Below are 16,412 nucleotides of genomic sequence, written 5' to 3' on the forward strand. Positions count from 1 at the left end.
CTATTGTACTATCCCCTATCAGTTTTCTGATAAAGGATATATGTAGGCAAACACAAAAGTGTGCCTAAATATATATTTATCTGATGCCTTATTTTCTCCTTGAGTATCACTCAAGAGGATAGCCACCTCTCCCCATTCAAACATTCTCATTTGGTTCTCTCTATTAACATCTCTCACATGTACTCCTTTACCCCATCTTTACTTCTTCCAAGTGGCCTTTCTTTCCTATTTCCATCTTTAAGGAGTGTCTGGTTTATTTTTGAAAAATATTATTATTGATTGTATTGAGATTAAAATATTATGGGAAATAAAAACTAGATAGATCTAGATAAGTTTTGTGGTCCAAAAATCCCCTATACTTCTGTCACTTTTGCATGCATCTATCTCCTACAGTTTTTATTGTATATAAATGTCTTTCATGATATGGTGCTGGGTGTAACTGTAATTTTTTTTTTTATGTTGGGTTTGATTTATTGAGAATTATTTTTTTGAGTAATCAAAATTCTTTCAAATAACTCCAGAAAAATTAATATATACAGATTTTTCTTGTTATAAACATGAAGGACTCACTGAACTCAAAGAGGGACTTTTTTGCTTCATGCTTCTGGTCTTCATGCTTCTGTCTCTCTTCGGGTATTATATTTAAAGGATATTGGAGCTTCATAGGTTATTCACAGCAGTCTTACTGTTTTTTTAAATGCATTTGGTTGATAGGAGATGCAGTTATCACTCATTCTTGCACAAATAATGTTAAGATATATTAAGTTTTTCAGTCTCATTTGGCTTGTTATAAATATTTCTTTTTCACTGTCAGGCTCCTTTCTATTTCTTCTAATAATGATGCTTGTATGTCAGATCTTGAATCATGCTCCTGAAAAGTAGAGGGAACAGGTGAGACAGATTCACAGAGCACGGGTGTGTCATGGTGGACAATAGAGATGTGACATGCAAGATGTGTCACTCATTTCTTCTGTCTCTGTTTTTTTCAGTGTATCTCTTGCAAGAGAAAGTTGTATCTTTTGTCTTGGCATTTAGGCATTTTTGAGCCCTTGATATGACTGATATGCCAGTAGCATGAAAGGTATTATAGAGAAGGGGAGAGTGTGGATGAAATGCTATATGCACCACTCTCTTTAGAGTTCTGAGACTTATAGTTCTCTCTGGTCTGCTTACCATCTTCACACAGGCTTAGTGAGTCTAAGTTAACAAATAGCACTATACTTTTAAGCCTTATCAAAATTTTAACACTTTTCACAGCATAGAAAGACTAGTACATACCTGAATCCAACCATGCAAAACAGAAAAAAGGCTAACACACAAGGGGTCATATTTCAGGCCATAATTCAACTATTATTGTGAGTATTGCTGTAAAACTCTCTCAGAGTGTTACCAGATGATGTACCTATGCCCATGATTTTCTCAGAAAAAAATGATTTTACCTCAATTTTTAACTTCACCCCTCACCCCCAACCTACTAATGGTCTCGTTAACATTGTTCACATACACTTTTGTTTTTTATAAACTCTTCAGTATTCATCTTTTCAGTATAGCCATACCATCTTAGGATGTTCCTTTTCATTCATTCTCCCATTCCATAATTTATACCACTTGTTCATATGCTCATAGATAAAATAAAATAAAATGACATTTTTAACCTCAATTTTTAACCTCACCCCTCACCCCCAACCTACTAATGGTTTTGTTAACATTGTTCACATACACTTGTTTTTTTATAAACTCTTCAGTATTCATCATTTCAGTATAGCCATACCATCTTCAGATGTTCCTTTTCATCCATTTTACCATTCCATAATTTATACCACTTGTTCATTTGCTCATACCACATCTCTCATCATCCCATCTTGATTTTTTGTTTTTTTACTTGTCATCCAGCAACCATGAGGTAAGGGAAGGAAATTGCATACCCAGTCTCATTGCTTTCTGTAGGATAATAATATGAATAATAAAATCATTGACTTTGGTAAAGTTAATTAAGGAGAGAGTTGCTCCTGTCTTTCTTTGGTATAATTGTCTGTAAACATAGTCTAGTATAGGCTGATCAGGCACTGAATAATGGACGAGAATTTGCCATTGTGAAATTGCTGTGGGCCCAGAAATGTAAGTGGACCGTCATCATTAGCTCACTAAAAATCCTTCACAGACAAGGCAGAGGGATGGGTGTGAAGGTGATGGGGTGGAGCTGCTTCAGAGTGGTTGGATTTATGACTAGGTGTAGGGGAAATATAGGATGTCTTCCACTTTTAGGGAATTTTTCTTGTCACATGGAAGCATTAATGATGGAGGAAAGGGGGATGGGTAATTCTGTTGGGGTTGAGTTTTTTTATTTGAGATTTTTTTAGGCACTTGGCAATGACTCATTCTTCTACTGAGGAATTTTTGTTTGGTGCTTGAAGATAAGGGGGCAGGTAGTTGAGGTTTAAGGGCAGGAGACTGACACAGGGTGGCAAAGTGATCATTTATGGCTTCAGTAGTTTGGTCTGTGAGGTCAGTGACATTGGTGGATGGGGGATTGTGGTTTTTCAGAGGCTAATGAAGTTATCATTGGACTTGAAGTAGAAACCTGAGGTGATTCAGGTAGTGTCTGCCGGGTTTTTCTGGGCAGTTTGGAGGAAGAAGTGACGGTAGTGTAATGATTGATCATTTATCTTTCTCATCTTCAGCTTCCTTCACTTCTGCCTGTGGGTGATGTGTGATCCACTGACTGAAACTACAAAGAGTAGAGTCAGTTACAGGTCTTTTTTTTCACATTGTGGTGACCAAAGAGCAAGGAGACAGGGAGAGCAACTGTCATGGTGATAGTTTAGTGGTTGCTATCTTATAGGGCAGGGAGGGGTGTTTGTGCTTGAACTTCTCCATTTTTGTTGTACCTGTCAAGCACGTACATTTTGAGAACGTGCCAAAAAGAAAACGTATTATGTTAGGATAAAAAAAATAATAAAACAAGAATGTTATTTGGCAGATTATAGACAAAATTTATTTTCCCAGTCTTAGTTTTCTGAGGATGAAAACTTACTTGTTGCACCCTGTATTTGACATATGTAAGTTATTAAAAAATCTGTTCTATTTACGAACATTTATTATTTAAAAAAAATTAACTTGGTGAATATTCAGTTTCTTGCTGTCTTGCTAGGAATGATTATGGTACTACATTACGAGTACTTATAAATAAAACTTTCTTTTTCAACTTCCTTCTCTTCTATTTTTAGAATTGAAGAATGCTTCCTCTAACTCAGCAACTCAAAGGCTGGAGATGTCTGGCTTCACTCCGCCAGTATTACTGCCACCATAGACTGGTCATCTCTTCACTAGCCAAATCAGAGTTGGAGAACAGTACTGACCAAGGGAACTCGTTTGGTCGTCTTGCAGCAGGAAGACAAGAAAACAGATTGAAGAAAGATAATAATGGTTCCTCTAGAAAATTCCCCAAACATAATACAGGCTTTCCTGAGTCAGCTCATTCGAACTCATCTGGAAAACTCCCCAAACATAATAGAAGCTTTCTTGAACCAGCTCATTCTGATTCATCAAGGAGTTTATCAGGACTCTCCAAAGAAGATATTCTTGAGAAGTGGCATCAATTCAGGAATGACAAATATCAAGAGACTCAAGCCAGGTGGGGAAGTGATCAGCAGGATGATGCTGAGGAAGACTATAACTACTTTGTCTCTAGGAGTGCCTTTAGGTCTGGGGATAAGGGTGGGAAAGATTCATCTCAGAAGACTGTGGAATCTTTAAAGAAAGATGCAATTGATATTTCCAGTAAAAAAGAAACATTACACAAGCCTGTGAAAAAAAAGGGAAACTTTGGAAGCTTGAGTCCCCTATATGAGGAACCAGAGGGTGATGATGGGGACCTAAAGGAGGAGAGATATCAAAGTGCCAAGCTGGAGAGGAAGCATCGACCCAACTTCTATGGATTCAAGATGAAGAAACTCTGCAATGAAAGAAAGGTTTGTGGTTTTTTTTTTCTCTAATTCCATCATTGCCGTAATTTTCATGATAGTTTCCCTGCTTTTGTCTAAAGTCACAAGGTTATGAAAGAATTCTTCATTTACTCATACATTACCAACTAATTACTATGTGGCATAGTAGAATCTTGTAATTACCAGGTAATTCATAACTAAAACTTTTGTTCTTCTGTTATTTGTTTTTAGGCAATATATGGGATCTGACTGGGATTTTCTGCTTTAGCTTAACTTCAGGAAATTTTAACCAATATAAATGATGTTAGCACTTGGACTAACAATCAACTTGTTTATAAAGTCCTACTGTTCATATAAGTATCTGCGTGCAACAAGGGGTCAAGCACTAGCTACCATGAAATGGAGTTAATAATATAATTTCCCCTACTTCTTAGAAATAACATTAATGTGATCGTATCTCTATTGTGCGAGCAGCTAACATTTATTAATCATGGTAGTGTATACCTCATCAACTATGCTATTGCCACCACTATCTTGTTCGGTATATATCAGATGCTTGAAGAGGTAGTTTTTTTAATTTGTAACCACTTAGATATCAAAATAAAGTTTGAAATAGATGTTTGCTGTAAATCAAATGTGCTTTTTAAAATTTTTATTACATTGCTTTCTCTCTCTCTCTCTCTCTCTCTCTCTCTCTCTCTCTCTCTCTCTCTCTCTCTCTCTCTCTCTCTCTCTCTCTCTCTCTCTCTCTCTCTCTCTCTCTCTCTCTCTCTCTCTCTCTCTCTCTCTCTCTCTCTCTCTATCTATCTATATATATATATATATATATATATATATATATATATATATATATATATATATATATATATATATATATATATATATATATATATATATATATATATATATATATATATGTCAGACTTTATACATTTACTTATAACTTTATCAAGAAAGCAAATCTTAGTTTTACAAAAACAAATTATCATATTGCCTGGCTGTGATAAGCTGGAAAAGTATAACAGATATACGTTTACATAAACTATATATACATTATAAAGCATTACATGTTAATAGCTTCTGTCAGCAAATAAAAGTGTAATAAATATACATTTGCACTGGCTATATTATATATCCATGTAACAATGCAGGCTAACAAGCTTTGCAAATAATGCTAGAGTATTCATTGTCCATATGCAAGATTTAGTGTGCACTATATAAAAATCTATTCTCTGATCTATCATGTCAGTTCCTCCCTTAGTGAAACCATACAATTTATATATGGCTAGCTTTCTTGCACCATCATTCTTGGTAATTCCTAATATTATAGGGGGGACTGTACTGAGAAGCAATACTATTTTCTTACCATTACTGTTGGTGGGTACTGCATGATAATTCAGTTATTTCCTCATTATCTTTGGTCTGGTACACCTGGTATGAGCTCCTCCCTTCCAATGACTGCCATTATCTCTGGTGGTATGCTTTATCTCATGCAATCTACAGCACCTTTACCTACAATACCTTATGTTTGAAGGCACTCAGACAATTCTAGGCTGGTACACAGTCTGTCTGACTTACAAGAACCTTCACTGTTGGAAGTGAGCCATGTAAGTAGTGAGGTCCAGGCTCTCCAGAAGGTTTACCTGAGTATACTATCATCCTGAAGTTGATTGGAATTCTTACCGCATTCACAAATTTATACAACAGACCATATTGTTTAGGTTTGCTCTTATTTTTTTTTTTTTTTTTATGTAGGAAGGATACTGGCCAAGGGCAACAAAAATCTAATAAAAAAAATGCCCACTGAAATGCCAGTCCCTAAAAGGGTCAAAGCAGTGGTCAAAAATTGGTGGATAAGTGTCTTGAAACCTCCCTCTTGAAGGAATTCAAGTCATAGGAAGGTGGAAATACAGAAGCAGGCAAGGAGTTCCAGAGTTTACCAGAGAAAGGGATGAATGATTGAGAATACTGGTTAACTCTTGCGTTAGAGAGGTGGACAGAATAGGAGTGAGAGAAAGAAGAAAGTCTTGTGCAGCGAGGCCGCGGAAGGAGGGGAGGCATGCAGTTAGCAAGATCAGAAGAGCAGTTAGCATGAAAATAGCGGTAGAAGACAGCTAGAGATGCAACATTGCGGCGGTGAGAGAGAGGCTGAAGACAGTCAGTTAGAGGAGAGGAGTTGATGAGACGAAAAGCTTTTGATTCCACCCTGTCTAGAACAGCAGTATGAGTGGAACCCCCCCAGACATGTGAAGCATACTCCATACATGGACGGATAAGGCCCTTGTACAGAGTTAGCAGCTGCAGGGGTGAGAAAAACTGGCGGAGACGTCTCAGAACACCTAACTTCATGGAAGCTGTTTTAGCTAGAGATGAGATGTGAAGTTTCCAGTTCAGATTATAAGTAAAGGACAGACCGAGGATGTTCAGTGTAGAAGAGGGGGATAGTTGAGTGTCATTGAAGAAGAGGGGATAGTTGTCTGGAAGATTGTGTCGAGTTGATAGATGGAGGAATTGAGTTTTTGAGGCATTGAACAATACCAAGTTTGCTCTGCCCCAATCAGAAATTTTAGAAAGATCAGAAGTCAGGCGTTCTGTGGCTTCCCTGCGTGATATGTTTACCTCCTGAAGGGTTGGACGTCTATGAAAAGACGTGGAAAAGTGCAGGGTGGTATCATCAGCATAGGAGTGGATAGAACAAGAAGTTTGTTTTAGAAGATCATTAATGAATAATAAGAAGAGAGTGGGTGACAGGACAGAACCCTGAGGAACACCACTGTTAATAGATTTAGGAGAAGAACAGTGACCGTCTACCACAGCAGCAATAGAACGGTCAGAAAGGAAACTTGAGATGAAGTTACAGAGAGAAGGATAGAAACCGTAGGAGGGTAGTTTGGAAATCAAAGCTTTGTGCCAGACTCTATCAAAGGCTTTTGATATGTCCAAGGCAACAGCAAAAGTTTCACCAAAGTCTCTAAAAAGAGGATGACCAAGACTCAGTAAGGAAAGCCAGAAGATCACCAGTCGAGCGGCCTTGACGGAACCCATACTGGCGATCAGATAGAAGGTTGTGAAGTGATAGATGTTTAAGAATCTTCCTGTTGAGGATAGATTCAAAAACTTTAGATAGGCAGGAAATTAAAGCAATAGGACGGTAGTTTGAGGGATTAGAGCGGTCACCCTTTTTAGGAACAGGTTGAATGTAGGCAAACTTCCAGCAAGAAGGAAAGGTAGATGTTGACAGACAGAGCTGAAAGAGTTTGACTAGGCAAGGTGCAAGCACGGAGGCACAGTTACGGAGAACAATAGGAGGGACCCCATCAGGTCCATAAGCCTTCTGAGGGTTTAGGCCAGCGAGGGCATGGAAAACATCATTACGAAGAATTTTAATACGAGGCATGAAGTAGTCAGAGGGTGGAGGAGAGGGAGGAACAAGCCCAGAATCGTCCAAGGTAGAGTTTTTAGCAAAGGTTTGAGCAAAGAGTTCAGCTTTAGAAATAGATGTGATAGCAGTGGTGCCATCTGGTTGAAGTAGAGGAGGGAAAGAAGAAGAAGCAAAGTTATTGGAGATATTTTTGGCTAGATGCCAGAAATCACGAGGGGAGTTAGATCTTGAAAGGTTTTGACATTTTCTGTTAATGAAGGAGTTTTTGGCTAGTTGGAGAACAGACTTGGCATGGTTCCGGGCAGAAATATAAAGTGCATGAGATTCTGGTGAAGGAAGGCTTAAGTACCTTTTGTGGGCCACCTCTCTATCATGTATAGCACGAGAACAAGCTGTGTTAAACCAAGGTTTAGAAGGTTTAGGACGAGAAAAAGAGTGAGGAATGTACGCCTCCATGCCAGACACTATCACCTCTGTTATGCGCTCAGCACACAAAGACGGGTCTCTGACACGGAAGCAGTAGTCATTCCAAGGAAAATCAGCAAAATACCGCCTCAGGTCCCCCCAACTAGCAGAGGCAAAACGCCAGAGGCACCTTCGCTTAGGGGGATCCTGAGGAGGGATTGGAGTGATAGGACAAGATAAAGATATGAGATTGTGATCGGAGGAGCCCAACGGAGAAGAAAGGGTGACAGCATAAGCAGAAGGATTAGAGGTCAGGAAAAGGTCAAGAATGTTGGGCGTATCTCCAAGACGGTCAGGAATACGAGTAGGGTGTTGCACCAATTGCTCTAGGTCATGGAGGATAGCAAAGTTGTAGGCTAGTTCACCAGGATGGTCAGTGAAGGGAGAGGAAAGCCAAAGCTGGTGGTGAACATTGAAGTCTCCAAGAATGGAGATCTCTGCAAAAGGGAAGAGGGTCAGAATGTGCTCCACTTTGGAAGTTAAGTAGTCAAAGAATTTCTTATAGTCAGAGGAGTTAGGAGAGAGGTATACAGCACAGATAAATTTAGTATGAGAATGACTCTGTAGTCGTAGCCAGATGGTGGAAAACTCGGAAGATTCAAGAGCGTGGGCACGAGAGCAGGTTAAGTCATTGCGCACATAAACGCCTGAATTTTATTTGATTTCTACAAGAATATAAAGTTTCATCAATAGTCAAGAAGTCACCTGGCTCTAACACTGAACAGGTGTGGTCATTAAAATTTTCAAAAAGATCCCTTACTGCAGCAAACCAGTCATGTAGCCATCTCTGATGTCTAGTATCAATGTTGTCAAAAGTTAGGTTTGCATGTAAAAATCAAAATCTATTCACATACATTACTGCACCAAATACAGGGTGACCAAACTCTTCCCAGAAAAGTGTTTTATATTTGTTTTGGCATAATAAACCACATGTATAAAAAAAAAAAAAAAGCTTTTCAGTGCAATTTGTTACCCTGATAGGAGTTTATTATTATTTTAATTGTACATTCAATTTTTGGACTAATATGGTGCACAATATTGGAAATCATATAAGATTTTATTAACAAGTCCCATGCCATTTCTTCTGAATTTACTGACTACATCTCTAAACAATTGGTCAGTGAATTAACTAACCTGTTTCTTACTAATGTCTTGCTCTTTCTCCGTAGGAGCCACTCCATAATAATTTTGAAAAGTGGCTCCTACATAGAAATAGTGAGATACTACTAAGAAACAGGTTAGTTAATTCACTGACCAGTTGTTAAGATGAAAGCTTGATAGTTATGTATTACCAGGTGAGCTATGGGAATATAAAATCATAATAGAGAAACCACTGAGAAACAAAGATGTAGAGAAGTCCATAACATGGGCCAGTAGTATGGAAGGTAAACCAACTGTGAACATATCCAGTGTTGTAGAATGTTTGATAGGAGATACGAGATCAGTAGATTCAGAAATGGCAAGGGACTTGTTTGTAACATCTGATATGCTTTCCAATATTGTGCACCATACTAATCAGGAAATTGAAGGTATAATTACTAATGTCTTGCTATTTCTCCATAGGGGCCACTCTTCATAATCTATGTCATTGTCCACTTCCTCGTCACTTTCATATTCCATGGCAAGACCAGTTTCATCACCTATCACATCTTCCAAGTCTTCATCAGGGTTGTCTATAAAGTCAGGGACTGTGTCTGTAGAGTCCGTTGTAAGCACTAAGCAATCATACATCCAGTAAGTGCAACCCAGTCACATTAACTGATAAGCTCTCGCCTGCACACTGCAGTGCACATTTACCAAAAGTTACAAGGTTTTTATGTTGTGGGAGGGTAGCTAACTAGGCCCCTTGGCCTTCCCCCACCCACTTTATTGACGTCTTTGGCTGCTGCCTGTCTCCCCCCCTTCCTCTCTCTCTCTCTCTCTCTCTCTCTCTCTCTCTCTCTCTCTCTCTCTCTCTCTCTCTCCCTCTCCTCTCTCTCTCTCTCTCTCTCTCTCTCTCTCCTCTCTCTCTCTCTCTCTCTCTCTCTCTCTCTCTCTCTCTCTCTCTCTCTCTCTCTCTCTCTCTCTCTCTCTGTAATCCTATTATATGTTACAATGATCTTTCTTCCTTCATTCCTCCTCTCTCTCTCTCTCTCTCTCTCTCTCTCTCTCTCTCTCTCTCTCTCTCTCTCTCTCTCTCTCTCTCTCTCTCTCTCTCTCTCTCTCTCTCTCTCTCTCTCTCTCTGAGTCATCGTAATCCTAGTATTGTCTGTTACAATGATCTTTCTTCCTTCATTCCTCTCTCTCTCTCTCTCTCTCTCTCTCTCTCTCTCTCTCTCTCTCTCTCTCTCTCTCTCTCTCTCTCTCTCTCTCTCTCTCTCTCTCTCTCTCTCTCTCTCTCTGAGTCATCGTAATCCTAGTATTGTCTGTTACAATGATCTTTTTCCTTCATTCCTCTCTCTCTCTCTCTCTCTCTCTCTCTCTCTCTCTCTCTCTCTCTCTCTCTCTCTCTCTCTCTCTCTCTCTCTCTCTCTCTCTCTCTCTCTCTCTCTCTCTCTCTCTCTCTCTCTCTCTCTCTCTCTCTCTCTCCTTATCTTCTAATTTCATGGATAGCATGTATGCAGAGCTTTGGTGATGAACTTGTCAATTGTGACCTTGAACCCAAATGTCCAGTAAAACAGCTGATGTGGGTGAGGATGGCTGAGTAGGTTGTGGAGTAGAGGATGGAAGTCTGTTGCCATGGCAATAATTTTTCTATTTGTAGTTGGGGCTGTACATTCTCAAATCTCAAGTAGTTGGAGTGTACAGGCAGGTGAGAGCTTCTCCTCAGAGAGATTTTGCTGGTCTCCGGTAACAACTCTGGGAAGCCTCACCTCCTCAGCTTGATGCACAAGATCAAGGAGTTCTAGATATGCTGCAAATGTATGCAATGAGATCGTTGTTTTCAAGAGTTTTCAAAACATACAAGAAATGTTTCTTAGTTACCAACTACTATAGTTAGTTTGGAATCAGGTTATGGAGTCTTGTGCTTGTGATTATGAAATTAATTGACAAGAGTATAAAAATCAATCTGGAAAAAAGTGGTGATAATACTTGAGAGACCTTTCCAACTATTATTATTGGTTGGTTTAGTTCCATTCTTTCACAGACACATTTGAATAAATGTAAAACATAATGGAGTGGGGGGAAATGTCACCTCTCCTGTAACCCCCAAACACTATTCAAATATGTCTGTGAAAGAATGGAACTAAAACACTCAGTAAGAATGAGGGGAAAGGTCTCTATAATACTACCATAGTGACTTCACATTGAAATTGGTGATAATAACCAACTTGCCAGCTACCACGTAAACTACAATTTCCTATACCTGTAGTATATATGGCCTACCTTGTTTTTATTTGATGATCCAGTTTCACATTCTCAACATGATGTGCTATATACAGTTAAATAAATAAGATTTTTCTCTCTACTAGGTAATGTTTGCTAGCTCAAGCTTGATAAAGCCCAGTTGGAGCATATAACATTTTTCTGACCAAGAATAACTAAAACATAATGTTTAATGCAATAAAAATACTTAATTTTTGCAATTATCATAAAGATGCTGTAAACATTGGAGAGATGATAGAAATCGACAACTTTTTCAATGTGATGAATCATAACTCACATGGGTAAAGGCGCCTGAATGTGTACATTTATAAACCCCTTAATCTTTTCCTTACGATGGTGGGTACTATTTTCCTTTAGCACAGAAGTATATCGATATATTATCACATTTTTAACATAACTTTCAATTGCATATGAATCGTGAATATCATTGGTGTTTCTTGTTGGGGAGGGGTAGGACACACCAACAATTATTATAGGAACATGTGATGTCTCCAATGAGTTGACACGAACACCACGGTTTAAAAAAAATGAGACGTTCTAAGAATCATCTACATTGGTATTAGTAACTACTAACACCACTTTTAAAAATCAGGCCATAATTATAACAAGAAATGTAGGAAAGCTACAGTCACTACAAAAAAAAAGACCAAATCAGTGTCAGCATATGTGTACCATTCATTTACTTTCATTCAGTTGTGTAGGAGAGCAGAGCTCTGATATTATCTGATCTGGCAACTCAAAACAGATGGTACTCTTAGGGTACTGGGCCTTAGGTACCCTTACACATTAACAGTTTTAATATAAATATGACAGTTGAGTGACAAGATGTTTTTGTGTATGCATTCCTGAGTTAACTTCCACAAGTTACTGTTGTATATCTCTCCATGTCACCTACCAATGGCTACGAAACCACTATTACTGATGAATAGTAACAAAAAAAAAAAAACATTACTGGAGTTAGAGAGAGCTGTGCACCAGCAAGGCTTGGACAAGGAAAGAAAATTGCTGAATGAACCTTTAACATTGATAAAGTGAAATAGAATGTAATCCTCACCTAACAACAAAGGAATTGAAAGAAAAGAACTGCTGTGTTCTTGGTGATGTGCCTCTAAAGTTTTTATGATGTAACAGTCCCTGACATTGCACAATGTTTTTATGATCTTTTTTTTTTTTTGGTGCTGACTGTATTCTCCATTTACCCTAAAATGAGACTACATCATGGCCTAAGCCCTCCCCACAGGAAGGACTTTGTCTTTCCACCACTTCTAATTGGTTGGCAGATAATCTGATTGCAGATTTTCTAAGTTTGGTGGAAAGCAAGCATTGTACAGCATTTCACTAATATCTCTGTCACATTCAGTCTAACACATCATGGACAACAAGAAACTATAAACATTAAAGAATTTACTACCTTGCAATATCAAAATCAACCAGATATTCATAATCTTATACCAGACATTTAGTGAGGGAAAGAAAGCTCATAAAAAACGGGTGACCACAGGCACAAAATGAGCTGCCTTGGGGTGCCCAGGTTCACCGATTGTACACCATTCTTTCCCCCTTCCTGCCCCTGTATCTGAAGGAGGCCCAACATACACCTGGCTATCTGTCACCTAGAAACTCTCTCTCTCTCTCTCTCTCTCTCTCTCTCTCTCTCTCTCTCTCTCTCTCTCTCTCTCTCTCTCTCTCTCTCTCTCTCTCTCTCTCTCTCTCTCTCTCTCTCTCTCTCTCTCTCTCTCTCTCTCTCTCTCTCTCTCTCTCATTTCTAATCTCTTGGAGTTTAGGGATGGGGTATTATTCAAAATGTCATTGGATTTTCTCTAAGGCATCTCCTGTCCTCTTCCTCCCATGTCCTGCCATTCCATCTGGTTTATGTGTGTGTGTATTCACATAATTGTGACATGCAGGAAAGGAGCTGTGCTTATGCTTTCCCATCTCTGTATTGACTACTGTTATCCAATCTACTCTTAAATTCACAAATTCTCCTTGTGTCTATCATCCTCATCTATATTCTTTTCTGTTCTTTTCCAGTAATCTCATGCCCAATTTCATAGTTGTCTGTTATTCCATTTTTCCTCTTTCCAAAATCCATCACACTGCACTTCTTGGTGTTGAATTTCACTTATCACCTGCAACTCTACTTCCATATCCTATCCAGGTCTTGGTGCAATGCCTTATAATCCTTGTCTCTCTCCATCCTCCTCAATAGTTTAGTGTCATCAGCAAATTCATGTAACTTTATTTCCTCAGTCATGTTGATGTTCACTGCAAACATGACTTGGGCCACCACTAACCCCTGAGGTACTCCACTGATGACCTCTCTCAAGAGTGACTTTCAATCTTTAGCTTTTGTTCTTATTTTCCTGTCTTTCAAAAAGTCCTCCATCCACTCCTCATTCAATGAATCACACTAACAAAGGTCAGCACCTTAACTTAGCTCCAAACCTCCATCCTCACTGTCTAGGTGTTCCCTCTTCCATGGAGTCTAACCTCATGGTTTCTCTCTCTCTCTCTCTCTCTCTCTCTCTCTCTCTCTCTCTCTCTCTCTCTCTCTCTCTCTCTCTCTCTCTCTCTCTCTCTCTCTCTCTCTCTCTCTCTCTCTCTCTCTCTCTCTCTCTCTCTCTCTCTCTCTCTCTCTCTCTCTCTCTCTCTCTCTCTCTCTCTCTCTCTCTCTCTCTCTCTCTCTCTCTCTCTCTCTCTCTCTCTCTCTCTCTCTCTCTCCCTTATTTTCCATATCTACTCACCACTATTCCTTACTTGTTGATTACACCAAGGTGGATTGGATTGTCTGTGATTGATATGTAAGAACATAATGTGTACTGAGATGCCTCTGCACTGAGGCTGCAGTGACATTAGTTGAGAACTCTGAGGAACAATGTGTGTGTGTGTATTTACCTAGTTGTGTTGTACAGAGCATGAGCCACAGCTCATTTTGTCCTGTTTCCATAACCATATTTATTCAGTTTCTCTTTAAGCATGTGTACATTATTTGCTCACAACCATCTTTTTTTTTTTAATGTGGAGCCTAAACTACTGCTGTGTATTCTAATTTAGGACGTATCATGCTTGTTATAATTTTCTTCATCATTTCTTTTTCTAAGTAGTTAAATGCCACATTAATGTTTGTTAACAAGCTGTACATAGTCAAATACCCAGTTTATGTGGCTTTCAGGTGATAATGTGTCCTGAATCATTACTCTCAAATCTTTTTTTTTCATTACTTTTCTTTATTATTTCCCCTTCCATTTTATGATTCCCTGAAGGTCTCATTTTACTTTTTCCTATTTCCAACACGTGGCATTTTCTGACATTAGATTTTGTTTTCCTTCTTTGGCTCCATGCACTTATCTTGTCAATATCCTTTTGTAACTCCTTGCAGTCATTTTCATCCTTTATTATTTTCATTATTTTTGCATCATTAGCAAACAGGTTTATATAACTATTTAGATCCTCTGTCATAATTATCATTAACATATATTTGAAACTTAATCAGTGCCAACACAGATCCTTGCGATACCCCACTTGTCACTTTGTGCCAACTTGAATTAGTGTCTCTGATTACTGTTCTTATTTCCCTCCCTTGTAAATAATCCTCCATCCATCTCATTGTTGCTCCCTTGAGTCCTTCTCCATTCTCTATCTTCCACATAAGACTTGTGAGGAACTTTATTGAATACTTTTTTGAGGTCCAGGTATACCATATCAACCCATCCGTCCCTCTCTTACACTCCATCTGTTAGTGTCATATAGAAGCTGAGTAGATTTGTGACACAGTATCTCCTTTTCTGAATTAAAATTACTTTTCTGTAATTATCTTTTCATCTAGATATTGCACCCAACTGTCTTTAATTACTATTTCACAAAGCTTGCATGTAACACTTGTTAGTGATACTGTTTTATAATTTAATGGTTCCATTTTATTTCCTCCTTTGTATATTGGCACTATGTTAGCTCTTTTCCATTCCCTTGGTACTTTTCCTCTCAATGAGCTGTTAATTATATCCCATATGGGTTCTTCCATTTATTCTCTGCATTCTTTTAATATCCATGCATTTACTTGATGTGGTCCCAAAGCTTTTCTAACATCCAGCTCTTCCAGCAGTTTCTTGATTTCTTGTCTCTTTACTTATATCTCCTGTATCCCCTCATTCTGTGATACCACTTTCACTGCCACAAATTCAGTTTCCTTTGTAAACAAAGATTGAAAACTCTCATTCATTAGTTCACTCATTTCCTCAGTAGTTTCATAAATTCTTCCTTCCCTTTTTAACTTGTTGGTGCCATCCATATATTTCATTTATCCATTTACATATCTGTTTGGGTTCTTCCTTGCATTTTCTTACTATGTCACTTTCAGAGTTTTTTTCTTTTCTTATTATACTATATTAATTCCATGTCTTTCCATATTCCTTAGCATTTCTGTTCAATTGTCTCATCTTTTTCTTCCATGCCCTGTCCTTTTTCCTTTTTTGCTTCTACACACCTGGCATTATACCATTCATGTTTTCCAATTTTCACTTTATAACTTGGCACAAACTGTTGCACCCCCTCTCTATACTTACTCAAAATATCTCTTATTTTTCTTGGACTGCTTTACCTTCAAATAGCTCTTTCCATTTTATCTTTCCATAAAATTTATTAAGTACTGCAAAGTTTACCTTAGCATAGTTCCGTCTCCCATTTCTCTATTGTTCTTTCCTGTGCATTACTTTTTCTTCTTGTGGAACTACTTCTATTATCACAAAATTGCTTCTTCTCATTGGACGCAGACAATGTATACTTGGTCTACTTTCTGGGGTTTTTGTAAATACAAAGTCCAACTGTGATGTTTTTTTTCTTCTGTATCTTGTAGGCTCGTTCACCCATTGTCTCAACGGTATTCACCATCATGGTATACATAAGTTCTTCGCTCTATGACCCGATATTTTCTTTCATTTCCATCTGGTCCCAGTTAATTCCTTTAGTGTTAAAGTTGCCTACTAAGAGCACTCTGTTACTTTTCCCTATCATTTCCTCTGTACTATTTTTTGTTCTTAGTTGCATACTTTTGAATTTATTGGTCATGCATTAGTTTTTGGTGGTATATATGTCAAAATAAATTTTCTTTTTTCACTTCCTTTGATCTTAATCACAACTCTCAATTCTCCACCATTCCATCATCATATTCCACTTCCTCAACAACAATATCCTCTTTTACCAATATCATCACTTCTCCCTTTCCTTTTCTGTCTATCCTCTATATGCTATATCCTTCC

General features: G+C 38.3%; 1 protein-coding gene across 4 annotated transcripts in view; it reads left to right on the forward strand.

The window, feature by feature from the left end:
* Positions 1 to 16,412, forward strand: part of LOC135104935 (pentatricopeptide repeat-containing protein 1, mitochondrial-like) — a 125,067-nt gene that overhangs the window by 19,460 nt on the left and 89,195 nt on the right. For 3 of the 4 annotated variants that reach the window (XM_064012723.1, XM_064012724.1, XM_064012725.1), the window contains exon 2: positions 3,228 to 3,971. The exons of the other annotated variant lie outside the window; for it this stretch is intronic. In XM_064012723.1, coding sequence (XP_063868793.1) covers positions 3,237 to 3,971 — 735 coding nt within the window. In that variant the 5' untranslated portion in view covers positions 3,228 to 3,236. The remainder of the gene's footprint in view (positions 1 to 3,227; positions 3,972 to 16,412) is intronic. 4 annotated transcript variants of the gene reach the window in all.

This window comes from Scylla paramamosain, chromosome 11, assembly GCF_035594125.1.
Source record: "Scylla paramamosain isolate STU-SP2022 chromosome 11, ASM3559412v1, whole genome shotgun sequence".
NCBI classification, from domain to species: Eukaryota; Metazoa; Arthropoda; class Malacostraca; order Decapoda; family Portunidae; genus Scylla; species Scylla paramamosain.